The following is a 20,948-nucleotide window of genomic DNA, read 5'->3' on the forward strand; positions in this document are numbered from 1 at the left end:
TTGCATACATTGAGTGGTTACATTTGTTTATTTTGATCTTGTGTTCTTGAACATCAGGAAAATAATTAATTCCTGTGGTCTAGTATAAAAAAATAAGTCAAGAATCAAGATTTGGAATTTGTCACTATGATGAGGAATAAGGCTCCCATATAGTTCCAGAAATATAAAAATTATTGAAGTCATTCATTGCTTTTTCATTAAAGAACACCTTAAACATGTGCTCATTACAGATGATTATTGAGTGTCTATTAAGTACTAGTCAGTGTCTTAGACAATAGGTTTACAGTTGTGATAGTAACAAAACACTCACCTTCATGGTGTTGCATCAGGGAAGAATATTTCTAGTAAATATATACAAAAATCAAAAGCATAATACAATACTAGAACTGATATCATTATCAATCCTTAGTATATAAAATATACAAAGTGAAGCATCAGATCAAAGAAGAAAGGCATAAAACATACTGGAAATATGTTCTTATAAAATTAGCAAAAACACATTATGAGAAAGACATGGCTGTTCCCTTACTAAAGTTATTCATCTCTCATTAAAATAAACAGTAAGTGTGTTACTATCCAAGATTATATCCTTCGCTTTTTTTCTCTGATTTAACTGAGCTCTATGCCTTTCAGTTATGGAATAAAAAGGAGTAAAAGCATGTTAGGAATTATTGGTGGGAGAATTATCAACCATGGTTTTATGATTTAGGTATATCCTGTTCCCATTAAATCTTATCTAATCTTAGCCAAATGCAAAGTAGTAGCTGGACAAGTGTCTGCTAGTCACAACCTACTTCTAGCGAATGAATTCCCTCTTTTGTTGGCTAATTGGTCCACTGAACTAATAGGTGCATCTAGTGAAACTGTAGAATAACTATCCAAAGCATAATGTTAACTGAAACACTAAAAATAAGAAAAAGCCAGCAGCTTAGATTTATATTGGTATTATTTTTATCTTAAGATACTAGCTAAAAAGTCTATTATATTGTGACCTTAGTGTTATATTAATTGTTCTGCACAGGCTACCTTGGTGAATATGGCTTTTGGAAGAGAAAAACGCTGCCCAATTAATATGTGCTGGTGAAGAAAAGCAAGGAGAGTCAATAGGTGTCTTTGAAGGAGGCTGGAAGGATGGAGAATCAGAGGGGAGAAACGCCCAGCACTGCACTGTTATTCCAGGCAAGAAAAAGAAAGGAAAAAAAAAATGAGCTGCGACCTTGTTACCTATATCCAGTTCCTAATAGTGATTTGGAAGGGTAGCGTGGCAACAGTTCTCTGGCTGCCAGTTACTTCTGCCTTGCCCTGTGTGCCGACAAACACTCGCAAGTAATGAGGTGGTAAATTGCAGATCATCCCTGCATCTGGCCCATTCCAGGTGGTTGTGGGGCTTGATTAATGAGAGCCAAAGACCCCTAGTGCAGGCGGCTTCCGTGGGAAACAGGGATTTGGGAAGGCAGAAGATGGCTGGGCAGAGCGAGCCTGCTTCCCCACCACCGTCCTCATCTGTACAGTTGTTCCAGCTGCCAGAGGCTTTCTGGTTGCCATAGCAACTCTCTGGCTCGGCTGTCAACTCAGAACAGAACCTCTGAAGTTAGGTAGCCTGCACTGGTGCTCAACGGCGACTGGGGAGGCAGAGGCAAAGCAGGTTCACGCCTGTTCAGGGTTTACAATTCCTGCCGCTAAGAGAACCTTTTCAAAATCCGTCCCTGTTGTTGCTTCCTGTATCTGTACAGTGAGGCAGTTCTTGCACACTGTTACTAGTCAATGTTAATCTTTTGGTGCCTGGCGCGAGAAGCAGACTGCAAATCGTCTCCTGATTAAACCTGCGAGAGAAGGAAACGTGGTCACCAGGCAGGCACGCAGCGAGAGGCTCATTCATCCATTCAGTTCCACATCTCGCATCTCCGAGAGCTCCTCCGTGCGGGGCAGGGTGCCAGCTGCTGGGTCTGCAGGGAAATGAGAAGCCGCCCCACCCCCCAAACCAACAAAGATGAGGCAACACTGAGTGGGCGCTTTTTGCTTCCCTGGGTCTAAACGCGGGAATGGGAAGAGACGGTGGCCCCAAACCAGACCTTGGGGACTGTCGGGTAGTAGCAATGCCACCTTTTCCCTCGGGGAGGGCCTCTGTCAAGGCTACTCAAACGTTTCCCCCAGGCGGCCAAGGAGAAGAGGTTTGTTTTTCTTTTAAAAACCCGGAGCCCTTTTGCCTACTGGGCTCAATTTCTAGTAGGGGAAGCCCCGCCCCTGAAAGTCACCGATTGGCGCAGATCTTTTTAAGATAATATATACCAGCATCCTCTCCCTGTGATTGGCTGTCCCGCTCAGTTCCTGCGGGAGTCGCATCCTACCTGGCTAGGAGGTGTACCACTGCTCCCTACTCTCTCCCTGCTTGGATGCCGCGGGCTGCTAGGAAGTGGGAGCAAAAGAACTGGCATGCAAGCTTGAGCGAGTGCGGCTGCCTGAAAGCTATCCCGATGGGGTTCTGGAAAGCTTTCCTCTTCACCCCTTTTCTTCTGTGGAATCAAAGTAGAGGGGTGAGATTGATGTTCTTGCTACTGACCCTACATCTGGGAAATTGGTGAGTAAATTCAGGGACGGAAAACTATTCTTACTTCCCTTCACCCTTTATTTCTGCTTTAAAAATCTCATTCCAAGTTCAGTCATTTACATTTCCCAGCAACATGTGTGATATTTACCAGCATTTTATTTTCTGATCAGATATTTTACTCAGAAGGAAATTGGCGTGTTTCGGAAGCATCGGGGTTACTTTGGTTGTTATTTAACTTTACTCTTAAAGACTCGGTTACCGGAAGGGATGAAGAGTGTACAAATGACTTTGCCACTACATTTAGTAAAGGAATGTCATTGTTGAACTTTCTGGATGGTTCTGAATTCAGAAACTTGCTGTCACACACACATACACACACACACACATACAGAATGATACAAATGATTGTTTGCTGTACACTAAATTGTCCTTTTCTCTGCTTGTTTGTGTTGTGACTTGACGGAACTGATCAATGCTTGACATCAAGAAAGATCTGGTTTAAAAAATCTACCAGAGAAACAGTTTTCAATTATTTTTTTTTTTAAACTTGAATTGTCTATTCACGAGTAATCAGGAAATGTTATGGTGATAGGAGTGTGTGTGTGTGTGTGTGCGCACACACACGGGAAATAAGAGTAAACAGTTATCCCATGCATCCAATGAAACAGGAACAAAACTAGGATCTAACACTTCTCAATGAAACTTTGGAGTCATTCTTAGACAAAATTAATTGCTCAGATGTTATACTTGGATTGTGTGTAGTAGTGGGTGAGAGAAATTAATGCATGTTACATTGTGTATTATGTAATCCTACTTAGAACTCCAGTAAAGCACAACCACTGTGAAGATACAACTATGCCTTTCTCATGGTTTTCATCAATCCTAAAATAAATTATTATAATTTGAGTTGGTAACTACATTGGATTTTTTGCCACTGCCAGCAGATGGAACAAGCACATATCCTTTCATAAAATAGAGGTTGATTTGAAGTATATTAAATGAAAGACGTTTGAAAAATTTTGATGTTGTGTTTTGTTTTTTAAGTTTTACATTTAGAGTTTATTATTATTTTTTTACTTCAGATGCTCTGTATATAATGCCAACATTCTTCTGATTTGGTTATTCCACAGTTACACATGTAAGCATGTGTACACAGTTGTATGTCTCATGTTAATGACTCAGGCTTTGAATATATTATAAAACCTTGCAGAAGACACATAGAGTCAAGGTATGCATACATACCTTGCAGATAGTACAAAAGCAGAAACTTCTTTATCAAATGGTTTTCTGAAATAACAACCTGTATGCTATTTTATCTTTTCATTACAAGTTTTCCTTTCAATGAAACAAGGAAGATCATAGTGTCTAGGTCTATGCAAAGACACGTTTGTTTCACTTAAAAGGTGTTCTATTTTTAAGAATATTTAGAAGCTGACCATTGTTCCTGGCTCCAAAACTCTCATCTTGCTACTGAAATGGAAGAACTGTGTGGTGGAGTACCTGGAGCTGAGGTTTAACTGTCTGGAGACATGGGTTCACATGTCAGAATCCTTAACCTCTCTGAACCCAGTTTCTTCACTTAAGAAATAAAAAGTTATAGGAAATCATTTATGACATCTTACAGATTCACAACAAATACATCTGTGGTTTGTACTGAAACAGAAAATAATTCAAATGTTTGCTTCCCTGGTCTGTCTTAGTGGTTTTCATAAAGAAAATTTTATTTGTGACTGCTGTGTATCTCTTTTTACCATGTTGTAATCACGGATGAGATGCTGCCCAGTTAAAGATGATAAATAATACATTTTATCATGGAAATGTAGCTAATATTGATTATTCTGCATTGAAACAGTATATACTGAAAAACACATCTGTATATTGCTCTTTTAATAGGTTTTGGGCCTCATTAATAGAGATCATGTGTTTATTTCTTAAAATAGCTATAGTTACGGAATCATCTTTTTAGTATTTATTTGAGACAATTTATATCAATATTGCTGGCTATATAATCCTCGCTTTCTGTCCATTTCTCCTTTGGAGATGGCCATGTAAAACTGATAGTGGTTGGTCTGGCTTTGAAATTCTTACAAGAGAACCACATACAGACCATACTACTGACTTTCAGAATGAAGCTTCAAAGTCATGCCTTGGGATTTACCAAATTGAAAGCTCATGTTTCTTATATTGAATCAGAGGGAATGTCTTGTTTCCTTGTTAGCTCCCATCAAGAGAAATAGTGCATTGATTTTTTTTTTTATTGTTGAACTAAAAAAAAAAAAAACAAAAAACCAAGTCTGTCCTGTTGCAGCTGAAAGCTGTAACCATGGTTTCTGTGTTTCATCCTCCAAGAGACTAACATCTTCTCAAGCTAGTTAAAATATCTTCAAGTAGATTTGCCTAACTTTAATGTTGAAAACATCTAATTATAATTAGATTTTTCAAAAGGAGTTGAAAAGATGCCTTGATATTTTAGCTGTTTTAAAAATAAATAACTTATTACAAGCTCTAAGAAACTTTTTTGAGAAATCTCATGTAAAATAACTTACTCTAATTTTCTAAATAACCAATGATAATATAAGATAGCATTGAGGTGCCTTTGGAGAAATATGCAATTACATTGCTTTGCAAAATATATTATTTTCAAGTAATTTCAGTATTGTATTTTATAAAGAAGTGAATGAATAATGTTTATTTACATATTCAGGGTTTTTGGCTTAATTTTTATATAAACTGCCGATGATCATCTTGAAATCTTGAGAAAAAATAACTCAGTATTGGTGTGATGTAATTACATATTCAAAAAGAGGGACAAAATTATTTTGAAGCTAACATGCAACTATCATATTTGCTAAATCCCCCTTGTGGAGAGTCTTCTAGGTAATGCAAACAAGAAATACCAATTTTCAATTTCATTCCATCTGTGCTATGTAATACATATTTGTCTTAACTACAGAAGAAAATGTTTGTCATCTCATTCAAACATTGAATATATTTAATATTTTATACTTATATACAAGTATTTAAAACATGTCCAATAATATGATAAGAAAGATGGGAAAGGGTAAGAACCTGTAAAATGGCTCTAAGTTACTGAGAAAATGAGTATCAACATATAATAAATGGCGTGAGAGAAAAGGGTATGGGAGCATAAATTGAATGAACAGGCTGCAATGAAATAATTCACCTGTGGGAGGAAATCAAATGAGAATTCTGGAATTTCTCATCATGTCCAATTACAGTTTCAGTTCCACCATTTCCAAGTAGAGAGACTTCAAGCACATTTTTTGGGTAGGGTGGGGGGCGGGGAACAAGCACCTATTTTTTGAAAAATAGAGATGTCATCAGCATTTCCAACTGTTTTCAAGATCAGTTCTTTGGTCTTGTGCAAAGAATGCAGTAGTTATTTTTTTTTAAACTGAAAAGAATGTCAAAATAAGTATTTTATGCAGTCACAGTGAACCTAGTATTACTTATCCTTTCCAAGTGATTTTAGATATGGCAAGACCTCTGTGTATTACCAAGTTTATTTTACATTTGAGAGAGATTGTTGATATATTTAATAAATATTTAATGAGCTTCTATTCTGTACTACACTTCGTACAATACGTTGGGTTTACTATTAGCCATATCAGGTTACACCTACTGCTTAAAATCAGATTTATCATGTTGTTCAAAGTGATACATCTATAATTAAAATAAGTAAATACACTTTTGGAATGTCTAATATAAAACAGCTATCTACGTTTTTGAAGGTGAAAGATTTGATGGAATGAACGGAAATGAAGGAGAAAGAACTACAGAGCCACTACATTTCTTTCTAGTAACGCCATAAAACTAGGGAGGCAAGTATCAACAAAATTCTGATTAAAAATATTGAGCCCGGGTGACTGTATTTAGACAAATTGCCAATTGAGCATTCATTAAAAATAAAGTCTAAATACCTGGACTTTCTCCATTTCACAGATGGAAAAATTGAGGCAGAAAAATGTTCCTGTGAACTTACTATAGGTCATGCTGTTTGTAAGAGTTCAACATTCAAATCCACATGTTTTTATGCTAAAACCCTGAAGTTTCACTACCAATTCACTCAGATTATAGATGCAATACAGGACAATATAAGTAGCATGACTGAGAATGAAGGAACAATGAAAGAATAGGAACAGCAAAGGAGCAACGGAGATAACAGAGAAGGAAGGGCAGGGCAGAGAAATGAAGATGATAAAATAGGGGCCCATTGATAAAAGAAGTACGCAGAAAAATCTGTACCTGTTACGCACTTTCAGCAGTGTGTGCCAGAGATCAGAGAAATCTCTGATCTACTGCTTATATCAGAACAACATCATTAGAAAAAAACTGAAAATTCTAGAACGGTTTTATTGAGGAATTAGATGGTTACCTTATTTTTTAAAATGCTACATAAAGTCATGATTCAATCATTGCATATTTATGTAGCAGATAAACAATATCAAGTAATGAAGGCCATATAAAGGCAGATTTTCTTCCATTATATAAACTCTTAAACAATATAATAGACTCATTATCAATAAACCTACTCAGGCAGAAGCTTTTGAGAACATTCTTGTGCTCAGTAGGAGGCAGATGAAATCAATGCACTTTTACTTATTTTTACTTATCTTAAAATCCAAAGTGTAAGAATTGAAATAACTCATCCGAACGAAGCTTCATGTTGGATTTAGTTATCTTTTAAAAGATGTGTTTATGTTTTTGAACGACAGAGTCATATGAAGAGGGAGAGACAGAAAGGAAGAGAATTAATCCATCTGCTGCTTCACTCCTCAAATGTTGGCAATGACTGGGACTTGGGCAGTGCAAGCACCAATCCAGGAATTCCGGACAACACTCCCTAAAGTGTCTTGTAGGTCCAGGAACTAAGGCTGCTTCCTGCTGCTTTCCCACGTACCTCAACAGAGAGCGGAATTTAAAGTGAGACAGACAGATTCAAACTAGTTTTGTGTAAGATGCAGGTTGTTTAACTTTCTCCACCACAATTTTGGCTCCTAACACTAATTTATGTAGTAAACATTTAGTTGCCTCTCTCATTTATTCAACAAATATTTGTTGAGAGCCAACTGTGTGTTACGCAAGATTCTCAGAAATGCACATACAGTGATAAGAAAGGCAAGTCCTTGCCTGGTAGTATTTGTGTAATATATAGCTGACATATATATCACAGCATATGGGATGCTTTTATTTTTAATTTTAAAAAATGTAGATATTTATGTGCTATTATGTGAAAACTCAGGCTGTGTTTGCTCAAAACAAAATAATGACTATTTTCGCATTCATGTGTCATTAGGATTGATATCATGTAACTTCTTCCTTCTATTTGTACATACAATATCAAATTTGGTGCTCATGATCCAAGCTCCCTCTCTTGCCTCTCCATTTGGCTAGCCTTAGTGTTATAATTCGGAATTCACAATTACAGTGCTTTTGTCTAGTTTCCACTTAATAGGAAACTTTTAAACAAAAGTTCATGGAAATGCAGAATTAAACATTTTAAATGAAATTTCTCTTTCAATATAAACTCCATTAAGTTCAAAAAATCTGTGTCAGTTTTGATACCAACCATTTTGTCCAGCCCCAAGGGACTGAATGCTTTGGGTATTCAACTATGTCAATTATTAGGTGAAGTAAAATCAATGCCTTTCTGTTTCTTTTGATGAAGAAACAGAAAGAAATAAGTCAGAAGGAGCCAACTCTGTAATAGAAAGTGAACACTTAATCATTTCCCCTCAGATTGGCCTCTTTTTCAACCGGAGTAATGAGCTGGGTCATTGTCAGGGTGGAAAAAAGATTCTTTGGTGAAGCATCAGCCCAGCATTCTCCTGCTGGCACTTTGGCTTCAAACATGCTTCTTCCTTGGCCTTGGAGAAAGTCAGTAACTACAACCCTTTGAGCATCTCCAAAAAGTGTTGTCTTGAACTTGGGTTTCATGACTCTTCTTCTGCTTTGACGGAGTAACTTTTACCTCTGGGTAGCCACTGCTGTGACTGTAGTTCATTTTCAGTATCCTACTGGTAAAACTTTGTGTCATCTCCAGTTACAATTCCATGAAACACTTCAGGGATATTTGCAGGAGATATGTGTGCGAGAATCTAGGTATCCACTGAGCAGTGTTTGCTTCACTTTAATTTTTTGATCAAAGGTGTTGTAAGCTCAACTAACTGACATGTCTATTTGTGCATTACTGTTGCTGCTATTTTTGTCAGTCCATTGACAACAGAGTATGAAAAAAAAATTAAATGCACTTCCCTGAAGTGGAGGTGGATTGGTGTCCATTGCAAAGTTTCATCTTCAACAGACTCTTGTCTCTTCTAAAAATGATTTGTCAAGGGTTTGGCTTTGGGCCATAAAAGTTAAATCCAGTGTTCATGATGCCGGCTTCTTGTACAGGTGGAGGCTTGTATTTCAACTGCTCTGCTTCTGAATCAGGTCCCTGTTAATGGCCTAGGAAAAGCAGAAGAAGGTGGGACAAGTGTTTAAGCCCCTGTGTCCATGTGGGAAACCCAGATGAAGTCCCTGCCTTCTGGTTCTGACCTGGCCCAGCACTGGCCATACTGGCCATTGGGTGAAAGAATCAGCAGATGGAAGAGTCTCTTTGTTTCTACATTCCTCACTATCTCTGTAATTCTGGCTTTCAAAATAAAAAAAATAAATCTGACAAAGTTTAACAAAACTGTATTTATAGAAACACTGAAGCCAACATTTCCTTTCTTCTTAAAAAAAATAAAATTAATTTCCATTTCTCCACCTGCTGATCAGAATTTGCAAAATTTGTTGCTATCTGTCCTTTTGATAATAGTCCCTCTTCACCCTAACAAACTTCATAAAGCATCAAACATTTTTTTGTTCTTCCACCTGGTTTTATCATCCATTTTATGTGTTCTTCCTTCAATTTTAACAGAATTCATGTCATTGTTGGCACTGTTCAAACTAAAGCCTTGTTCTTAATGCTTTGAAACAGATGAATGCACAATTTGGGACTCCAACATCCTATATTCATCCCTGGTTCATGTCCCATCTCCATCACTCATGATCCATCATCCTGCTGTGCATAGTGGGAAGCAGAAGGTGATACCTCCAGTATTTGAATCCCTGTTGACCATGTGAGAGACATGGGCTGTATTCTAGCTTCTGACTTCAGTCTATCCCATTCACAGCTATTGTAGACATTGGAGAAGTGAATCAGCAGATGGAAGATACTCCCTAATTTTTAACTGTCTTTCTGTGACTTAAACAAAATGAAAATAACTAAACATCTGAAAAATAGGTGTCCCTCAGACATGTTATATCCATTTGTTAGGAGCTTATTTTTTGCGCAAAAGGATTGAAACAGCATATTTGTCATAATATGTATTTTCCTTGAACTTTGTAAGGATCTCTTATTTATGCTGATTGCATTCCTACTGAACTTTTACTGACACGTTGTGTTGAGATGGTTTATTAATACAAACAAATAATAAGAAGAAATTACCAAAATTACCAGTCAGAATTTTCGGGTGAGGTGTAGTACAGGCATTAAGAAGGCTGCTATCCACATAGCTATGACTAATGGTCATGTTCTGTCAGCTGTCATAGCTAAGTTTAGTTCAGTGTTAATGAAGGATAGAGAGATAGATTGTATTAATGCGGTCAGATGTATTGTTTCATAGCTTGGTCGACAATTTGAAAACTTGCTTTATCCCAATCTTTTAGCAAGTGCCATTAGATTTCAAATAAGGAAAATATCCTATGTATTTTATTTTCAAAGCAAAATTCTGAATTATGGGTATCCTTTCCTTCCACAAAGAGTGAGTACTAAAATGTAACACTTCTCCTTTGTTTAGACATGTACTAAAGGATAAGAAAGTCATGGAAATGGGGGTGAAAAAGCAGGGATATGGAAGTAACTTAACATAGACCCTGATCTCCATTTTATAGCTGGCATGGGAAAAGCAGGAGACAGAAACTATAGAATATTGGGCTTAATTTAAATACTGTAAGGTTGGTATGATTAGACTTACTGTTTTTCTTCAGGTAGCTTCAACACTGCTAATGCTGATTATTTGGGATTATCATTTTATGCTTGTACAAAATAGGAATTTCTTAAATATTGGAACATGATGCATCTTTTAGTAATCATGAGTACAATTATCTAGAAAGTATATTTTCCTAGCACTCATTGTAGAGTATATTGAGTGAGGACCATTCTTTCCACAAAACAAAACCACATAGATTGGCACAACAAAACCACATAGATCAGATTAAATTTAAGCGTAGCTCAGATATCCACATTGTAAAAGCAATTTTCACTCCAGTCACTTGTGCAATGAGTACATTTTTTTCCTGGAGTTTCCTTAGCAAAAATTCTTTTTGATAAACTTGAAACAGGCATAGTGGAACTGACTGGAAAAAATTTTTGGCTGTTTTGTTGTGCTCATTTGTATTCCATTTGCAGTGAATGGTTCAAGACAATTCTATGTCATTGAAAATATTTCACTCTTACTTTAAGATACCAAGACTCAGTAATTATTTTTAGTAAGAAAATTAAGTGCTTCTAAGTTCAGCATTAAATCCCATTTTATTCCACTTTTAAATTCTTCTAATATGTTTAACTATGATGCTTCCACATCGCCTACATGTTTAGCAACCTTGAAGAACTTACTTGATGCATAAAAACATCAAAGACTTGATGTGTCATGAAGGGTTGTACTGTTTCTAAATCTAATTTATGTTCTGTCAGTCTCCATCATTACACAGTGGAGCACAGACAACTTGATGTTTGTTTTAACATACTCTCTAAACAGTAGCCATTTTCTTAGTAAATATAATGAAAATCATGGTGTTTTTTTTTCTTTTCCTACATAGAAGCACTCACGTGGAAATGGTTTCAAAGGAACATTTATTATCTCTGGGTAGTCACATCATCTGAAGACAATGCTTTCAATGAATGGTTCTAAGTTTTCTAAATTTTGTGTTATGAAGATAATTGACCTGCCATATAAAGCCATTAAAAAAAATCCAACTTTGATAAAATATGTGACATGATTGGTAAAATTATCTATCTTTTAAAGAATTATAGTAATTAAAACATGTATTTATTTATTTTCATCTAGTTGAAAGAGTAGCAGAGAGACAGGGTCAGAGATGGAGAACAATCTTGCAGTGGCTATTTCTCTTCCAAAATGTCCTTGACCGCTGGAACCACTTCTCTTCTAAAGACAGATACTTGGACTCCAACCAAATATCTAAAATGGAAGGCAGGAATCCTAGAATTGGAGTTATTATTTGCTTCTTCTCAGGATGCATTAGAAAAAGATCAAAGGTGGCAATGCTAGGATACAAACAGGCAGCCCCATGTGGGATGTGGGCAGCCAAAAGCATGATCTATCCCACTGTGCCTTAGCATCCTTCCTATATGGTAGTCTCAAATGTATAATTAAAGCCGTTAACACACTTTTCATTTTATGATTTGTTTAATCTTTCTAAAAATATGATGCTACTCAATTCAAAAGTCAATTTTAATATCTCTGTCTCTTCTCATTCCTAAAAGAATTTCACAGTTTTGTATATGATCTTACTATATTACCTAAGTGCAGAGAGGTTTGGGAACAGCCAACACTCCAACAACGAAACACTGTGCAAAAATGGTGTTTATCACCATTTATTTCTGAATCTTGAAGTAATTTTAAGCACTTCCATTTGCCCAGTTTTAACCCTCAATTTTATAAAGTAGATAAAACATATGCCACATTTTGTATTTTCTCATAAAGCAAATTCCCAGTATTTATTTAACTTTGCAAACACATTGTAAAGAACAGGAATTATACGTTTAGCTTCTATTTGACCTATGTGTGCTTGGACCTTGTTAAGTAAAGCAACTATGAGAAAGAATTCAGCAAAACTATTTCTTTATTAAAGTAACTGAGCAAATCATTGCTCCTCATGAAAATATGTGAAGACCTATTTAATCTGAGTTTATATGAAAAGAACTTACTACATTTCAAATTAAAATTAACTGATCATGGTAAAGTGCAGTGCGTTTTTTAACCAGCTTCAGAAATGCATATAAAAATACAAAATCTTATTTTCTCCTGATATTGAGCAATTTTCCCAGTATATGTTCCTTGGTTCTTTTCTCCAAATATTTCCAGTTAACTGATAATTTTATATTGTTCTAACAGTACTTCTGATAAGTATTTAAGTATTTTATGAATTCTCACATAGTACAGCAATCTTTTGATCTACCTTTCCAGTAGCCTGAATCTTTATTATACTTTATTATGAATCTTTTCATTCCTAATGAAGTTATTCGTATATTTACAATTCCACTCTCCTTATTTATTGTGTGAAGTGTAGACCATTATGCCTCTGAAATGTAGATACTTCCAATAGTCTGGATTTCTAAAATGCTTAATACGCAACTGACAATTTAAATGACATATAATCTTTGGAGAAGTTACATAGGTTTTTGGAAATACAGTTAAATAAACAGAATTTAGCACTTATGTTACTTATTTGAGAGCCAGAGAAACAGAATGACAGGCAGTGTTCAACCCCTCCAACAACCAGCTCTCCCATTGGAGTTGCAGGAACTGAGTTACTTGAGCCAGCATCTCCATCTCACAAAGTCTACATTCTCAGGAAGCTCTAGTCTGGAGCTGCAGTAGGGACTCGAACTCAGGGAACTCTGTCATGGAAAGTCAGTGCATTGACTACTAGACTGAAACCTGGCCCTTGAATTCAACTCTTAAGTCATAAGTAAGGTTATATAAAATATAGAAAAATATTATATAAAATATAGATTTTGAGTATGAAATGATGGTTTATTCAATCTTAATGGTTGGTTTTTCTCAATTAATTACATGAATGCTAACAAGGATACCCAAATAATCTACACGATTGTGATTAATATTAAAATGATAACAAGAAAAATGTTCCAATTAACAAAAGAACAAGTTATGATTTCTAGACAAAATTATGTCCTTATTTTCCAAGTGTAAAAGGCAAGAGATCAGACTCCTTGATCCAATGTGCTTACATATCATTTAGGGCAACCTGTTGAATTGATTCCCTTATTAAAAATTTCACTCGCTATATTTGTTTCTAGAAAAGACAGCTGTATTAACCTCAAGTGACAAATGTAAGATAAGTTTGATATTTACTTCTAAAGAAACAGTTTGGACATTTTCTCCATGAGTATATAATCACCAAGAGATAAATGCGTGGAAGTAGAAGTAGCAGTGAAAAACGCTTATAGCATTTACTACCAAATTATTTATACATAATAATCTGAATACAGCTGAATAGTAGTGAATATGAAATACATGAAAAATATGGGTATACACAATATATCCACTACAAGTAAGTGCACCTGTCATTTTGCCGCCAATGAGGTTTACAATCGGCCTTAACAGTGTATTTCACCTGCAATTAAAACAATTTTCTAGGGCCGGCACTATGGTATACTGGCTAAAGCAATTAATACCACCATCTCGTATTGATGCTAATTTGAGTTCTGGCTGTTTCACTTTTGAACCAGCTCTCTGCTAATGTACCTTGGAAAGCAACAGAGGATGTCCCAATTACTCAGGCTGCTGCAACACCACAAGAGACCCAGAAGGTCCTGGCTCCCACCTTCAGAGTAGCATAATTCTGTCTGTCTGTCTGTCTGTCTCTCCCTCTCTCTCTCCCTGAAGTTAAAAAATTAAATAGAAAACGATTTATTATTGAAGAATGCAAAAAGCAGAAGATTATGTACATAAGGTGTGTTTGAAAGAAATGCCTGGGAAATGGGAGGCAAAGGTTGTATCTGGACAGGAGAGGTCTCCAGTTCTCATGGGTTACTGACATCTAGAAAGCAGAGGTGGGGAGAGAAAGCTACTATCAGAAAAGTCTGCAAGGCAGAGTCCTTAGTAAGAAAGTTTCAGCACCGACAGAGGGGACACTGCGTTCCTGTTTCATTCACTCGTTGCCTCATTCACTTGCTGCCTGGGACAGCTTGGATCTGCTGTAGATTTGGATCTGATGCCCTGAATGGGCATCTGGCTGGCAGGATAGTGATGTTAGCATGGCTGGGGAACAAAGTAGCATGCTTTCAGGGATGCTGCGGTAATTCTCTCAACTGTGACTTAAATTAGAACAGTTGAATGGAATGGGACACATGCTCTTCAAACATGGTAAACATCTGTGATGCATTATCGGTATTTTCAATTCCTGAAGAAAAGAAGGAAAACATCATTCTAGTAAACAAATAACATCATGTAATCAGGTTCTAAATGTATGTTCTCGAAGGTTAGAATGCCAGTTAATTCAATTATGTAAAAAAAAAATCCCTGAGCACAAATCTAGAAATTCCTGGAAAATTATTTAAGGAAATTATGCCTGTTTCTCAAAATATATAGTGATCTAAAAAAGACAGAAGCTACAAGAATCTCATAGATCTTTAAAAGACCTGAAGGTGGCAGGTACACTATTACTTTATAATAAAAAGCCCCAATATTTAAAGTAATAAATGAATATTCTGAAGTCAATTTAGAGAGCTTAGAGGGAAGATGTAGATAAATTAACTATAATGCAAATCCATTCTGTTATTGGCAAAAAGGAAGTATATCATCACATTATTACTGAAGTTTATTGTCATATTACTTCTGTGCTACTGGGAAAAGAACGTAGCCATTAAATGAGCCTGTGACTTTAAATTCCCAAATGCTTCTTCCAGCAAAAAAAAAAGATAAGTCATCATTTTTCACAGAAATTTCATTTATTATACTCCCGCTTCAAGGAAAGATCTAATGCTTGCATGTATCAGGCCTGTCTATATGCTACCGATGTTCCATTCTAGGCAGATGTAACCTAAAATTTCAGTGGTTGGCTACTTCTTAACAAGTCTAATTAGGTAAGAAAAATTTCAAGAAACTCACAGTGACAGGAATTCTTAAGACTTCAGTATTTATAGTACAGTAGTCACTATATATATATGGATATATATATATTATAAATTTAGAAAAACAATAGGAATTTATTTGGAAAATGTACAGCAATATTTCAGCAGTGTATATACCACATGTTAAATATAACAAGACAATTACTTTAATAGCTAACTAAAGACATTAAAGCTTCTTGTTTTAAGAGTGTTTCAACAGAATTACAGAAGCACAACATTCATTCATATCCATCTATGAATTTCTGTTGTGTTGGAATCAGCATGATACTGTCTATGTCGAGTACTGGTGTTAGTATCAAAAGCTGAGCTGCACAGTGTTAATGATATCGCCTCGGTCATGTTGGCGTCTCAGATGTTATTCTTCTTTGTGTTAAGTGATGGAATGCAAGGATAAGAATTATCCTCTGTTAAGGATGTTGCAAAACAAGCACATTGTGCTTATTTAATTTATGCCTCATTTGAGGAAGTTAGACTTTTTTTTTGAGGAAGAACTTTTTAAGACTGTGTGATGAGTAGGCATTCATGATAAGAACTGATGGGATTTTTGAGTTGAGAACTGAGGTACATGTTATCTAACATCTTTCAATTTGTTTTCTCAAACACTAAATGAAAATACTGTGAAAACTGCAGAGCAGCTATCAGTTGGAGTAGATTAGGTTAGGGTGTTATAACAAATTCTCTCAAGTCTCTGATTCACAATCCACAATATTTACTTCTTGCTCATTCTTAGTGCCCATTGTATTGTAGCTGTTGCTCTCTCCATGTCACCTTCACTCCAGCAGGGAAGAAGTTAAACTCTGAATATGGCATATCTTCTGGTGGAAGGACAAGAGACACGACAAAGTTTATTGACACTAAACCTTCCACTCAGTAATGACACAGCTCAATTTTATATATCATTAGACAAATAAATCATAAGGCCATGACTGAGGTCATTAGAACAGAGGTGTGAAATTCTTGGGTATGAAGAAGTTGCAGGTCACATGCCTAAGACAAAAACAGCAAGAAGGGGAGAAAAAGCATTGAAGATAACAATAGATTCAGCTTCTGTTAATAACAACAATAGGGCTTTGTGAAGATGGAATGAGGCAGCATAATTTGAAAGTTACATTTTCATGTACAATGATGATGTTCACTATAGATAGAAAGAGGGGAGGCTGCATTTGTCAAGATGTTTGGTTCCAAAGCAAAAGATACCTAAATGGATAGTTTACAAAGGTTAGCTAAAGATATTGAGACAAAGCCTTACTTATTTATTCCTGGAAAATATACGTAAGTAACTTAGTAGGCTGTACATTTACTTGTTTTTTCCAACATTAGTGCTTACTGCTTGCTGTTCACTGGAACTTTAGAGTGTTTGCTAAATTAGTGACTAAGACTAGAATGATCTTACTCAAAGAAAGATGGGGTTATAATGGTTAATCATGAGAAGCTTGTTATTTCCTATGAGTTATAGATGGAAACCTATGTTACTACACATTTCTAAGCCAATCTGTGTTGATTCTTATGCTTGTTAAGACTTGGATGCACGAAACAGCTGGAGAGACAGAGATCAACTGAATTATGATTTGGCTAGTTACCTAGGCTTTCTCATTTGTAAAATAAAGCCAGGGTCCTTGTGATCATTCAAGTCTTACTTCTCGAAAATCTGATACTTATGCTCCCAATGCTACTTGTATATGGATGAATAAGTCACCCATTCATGATTTTTCTGAATCACTTTAAAGGAGTGACTATAGGAGTATGAATTACTTTCTTTGAAACATTTCCCATTCATCTTTCTTTAATTGCTCTTCTCTATGTATATGATTTCATAAATTTCTCTATGCATATATTTTCATGAATATTACAGGCTTGTCAAATGTTTCCTGTATTCCTTGACTTGTTAATTTTTATTCTTGGACTTGGTGGCTTATGGTCACCAAACATGATTGTAGAGAAGGTGTTCAAATCTGTTCACTTATACAATCCATTATTTGTATATGTTTCCTTTTGTATGGGTTGTGAGGAGAGTCAAAATCTATCTTGTTTTTCTTACATTGTATGTACTTTTTGCAGCTAATATTTCAATTTTGAGCATTTTAAAATATTGGGAAAGAACATGCAAGATGATGGAAGTATTAGTCTTACTAATTAGTGCTATTGAGTATGACATTGTTTGACTTCTTCACTGTCACCACTCTCTTTGCCATTATGCTTATCTTAAAGTATTTCTAAATGTATGCATAAAATATTTATACATATTATACATATGTATTAGTTCAACTTTCTGACATCATTTTTTTCTTCGAATCGTTTAGTGTTGATAAAACAGATGATGAAGATGATGAGGATTTGACAGTGAATAAAACTTGGGTCTTGGCACCAAAAATCCATGAAGGAGATATCACACAAATTCTCAACTCATTGCTTCAAGGATATGACAACAAACTTCGTCCAGATATAGGTGGTGAGTTTGTGTTATCACTCTGAGGTTTTGCTTGCTATGAAAAATCTTGCTAATGGTCTTTTATCATTTGTTTCATATTACTTGAGCATCTGAAATAAGTCAGAGAGCCTTCTGGATTTGAAGATTATTCGTAGGAATGGTCAGTTTGAGATGTTCATAGTTTGAGGTGAGAAAAAAACAACATATAAACATGCTTAATATAATTATTTTGTAACTTCTACAGTAAGAGATACAATAGGGGGATTTTGTTAAATATGAGAAATATGATCTAATATTTAAAAAGAACTTCAGTAGTGTGTCTATTATGCACTGTTTGAGAAAGAATAGTATGATTCATGGAGAAAAAAAGCTTTGTTCTTCAAAGCAATTAATTGTTGTCCTTTGCATTTATGTGTAAAACTTATAAAATAGCAAGATCTTCCTTATGACTCTTTAAAACAAGCAAACATTAATAAGCAGAGAATTTCATTGAACTTGACTTTAAATCCGTAGTCAACATACAGAGATTGAATTCTTAATCGAGTGCAACTTTTCCCACACCAAATTCATGAACATTATGTATTACTTAGTTTGTATTAGTGTTTTCTATAAAGAAAAATTTGTATATGTCTTTTAAATAGACTTCCAAATTAGGGGGTTTAATATATTTCTGTATTAGAGAATTATCTGATGTAATTTCATGTGAATTTTTAAAAGTCATATTCAAAGGCTGAAAATGGATAAGCTATGGAATGCTATTTAGCACTGTATGGTGACTACACACAAAAAAACTTATAAAATATTTATTTATTAGACATTTTAAAATTTAAATTGTTAATTTTAAACAAGTGGACATTAATGGAATAGAAAGCTTGTATATACACATCAATACGTATAACTAGTACAGCTTCCTTCCATAAAAATAAGTCAGTAAGACATAATAGTTAATGTCTTAATTATTAAAATTTAGTTATTCTAAATTACTTAAGTAGAAAGTAGTATTCATCTGAAATCAGAGATGAGAAGAGAGGAAAACGTAATGTATTGGTGCTTGTTAGCATAGCATTGATTTCAAAAACTTAAAAAGTCATTACAGAAAATCAAATAGCTGGTCAGTATCTTTCCTGACCAGAAGATAAATAAACGCTGCAAAATAAATTTTAAAACTTCCAAGGACTTTGAATTAGAGTTCTAAGTTGAGTACTATTACAGTGGATTTATACATTTTAACTAGGAATACCACAGCAGTGATGTTGTGCCATTTAAGTGTATTATAGAAGAAAGTGCCGGATACCATCTCTTTTTTTATTGCTGGTGGTTTCTTTTAAATTTTAAATTTTTCCCCCATGACATTTCCAGTTATGCATTTTCAATTAATTGCAGTGTTGCAAGGACATGCCGTGAGACTGCGTACGTGTGTCATCACAATGGCTTGTTTCTCTAGGATTGTTAACGGTTCTTTACCTGTGACAGTTATTGCTTTCCTACTTGCCAGGTGATGACTCATTCCTTTGACAGATTTTAATTGTAATTATAGCATAAGGAATAACTGTAGGAGGATATTTTAAAAGTTTGTATAAAATAGGATTAAAATATGAGTTTATTTTGGTGTAGAAGATCTCTAACATCCCTGCAGGCTTTTATAATATTAAGTTTTTCATAAAGTTTCTGAAAACTGCTCATCATATCATGACCCTACAATTCTGTTTGAGTAATTTAGTGTATATCTAGTGATCAGTTATGAACCTATGAAAATAAACGAACACTTGCACCATTCATGTTCTTTTATTGCTCTCCAAATTCACTGAAGTTAGATCTTACATTCCATCTTCTCTCCAGGGTGATTTTATTCTTCACTTTGGCACAGTATTTTTCAAGTATTTGTGTTCATGTTTTCCTTGCTTTTAATATTTTTTTAGAAGTGAGATTATTACAAGCAATTATCTGGTTGTTGGAAAGATGGTCTACTTTACATGCCAATTTGTATTTTGCTTTATTTCAATTAGATCTTCCATAGTCTACTTAACATATGTAGTATAGTCCACTGTGGAATTATGTTATAATTAAGGCAATAATCTTTTTTATATGGTTGATTCCTGTATCTTGCAAATAACCAACAGTAAAGCAATTAATAGTTTAGGACATTTGTTTCTCTCTCTCTCTCTTTATATACATAAATATAAATATATATATATATATAAAAACATAAATAATGTTAGTGAATGATTAATTCAAAATTAATTGCTACATATTTCATTTTGGGATTAAGACATATGTATATATGTACTTCAAAACTGATTGAGGAATGTTCTCCCCACAAAGATTACTATTTTCAATTCCTAAAAATAGTGTGTAAGAGTTCTAATTTTCCTGTAGTCTGAATATTGAGATATATGTGCTCAGAACTTTTAGTTTTGGCCATCCTGTTAGCTCAGAAATGGTTTATCTTTATTGATTGTTTTTTGTCTACTAAATGTTTCATAATGTCATTAGTTCAGGGTTCATTTAATTAATATCATGTTTTAGAATTTTCTGTTTTATTTCTCATTTAATAATGGATTTTAGGGTTTTTATCCCTCTTTTTTTTTTAATTGGAAAGTCAGATACACAGAGAGGAGGATAGACAGAGAGGAAGATCTTCCATCCAATGATTCACTACTGAAATGGCTACAGTGGCTGGAGCTGAGCCGAACCAAAGACAGGAGCCAGGAGCCTCTTCTGGGTCTTCCACCCAAATGCAGGATCAGCAGGACACAAATAGAAGCCCATATGGGATCCTGGTGCTTGCAAGGCAAGGACTTTAGCCTCTAGGCTACTGCACTGGACCCTATGCCTCTGTTTTATGACTTCTTTTTTAATTTTTACTTGAGAAGGTGGCAATTAGAGGTGGAAGCTAGGGCAGGAGTGTTAGAGTTGTTTTTGGCTGAAGCCAGGAGTTTGAAACCCAATCCAGGTCTCCCTGATGGAAACCAAGACCCCATTTTTTGAGTCACCCCTGTTTTTCCCTCATGGTCTGCATCTGT

At 35.2% G+C, this 20,948-nt stretch overlaps 1 protein-coding gene across 1 annotated transcript in view; it reads left to right on the top strand.

The window, feature by feature from the left end:
* Positions 1 to 2,334: 2,334 nt before the first annotated feature.
* Positions 2,335 to 20,948, top strand: part of GABRG1 (gamma-aminobutyric acid type A receptor subunit gamma1) — a 51,058-nt gene continuing 32,444 nt past the window's right edge. The window contains exons 1-2 of the mRNA XM_004579126.4: positions 2,335 to 2,578; positions 17,798 to 17,946. Of these exons, the coding sequence (XP_004579183.2) occupies positions 2,394 to 2,578; positions 17,798 to 17,946 (334 nt within the window). The 5' untranslated portion in view covers positions 2,335 to 2,393. The remainder of the gene's footprint in view (positions 2,579 to 17,797; positions 17,947 to 20,948) is intronic.

The sequence above is a fragment of the Ochotona princeps genome, chromosome 11, assembly GCF_030435755.1.
Source record: "Ochotona princeps isolate mOchPri1 chromosome 11, mOchPri1.hap1, whole genome shotgun sequence".
Taxonomy (NCBI): Eukaryota; Metazoa; Chordata; class Mammalia; order Lagomorpha; family Ochotonidae; genus Ochotona; species Ochotona princeps.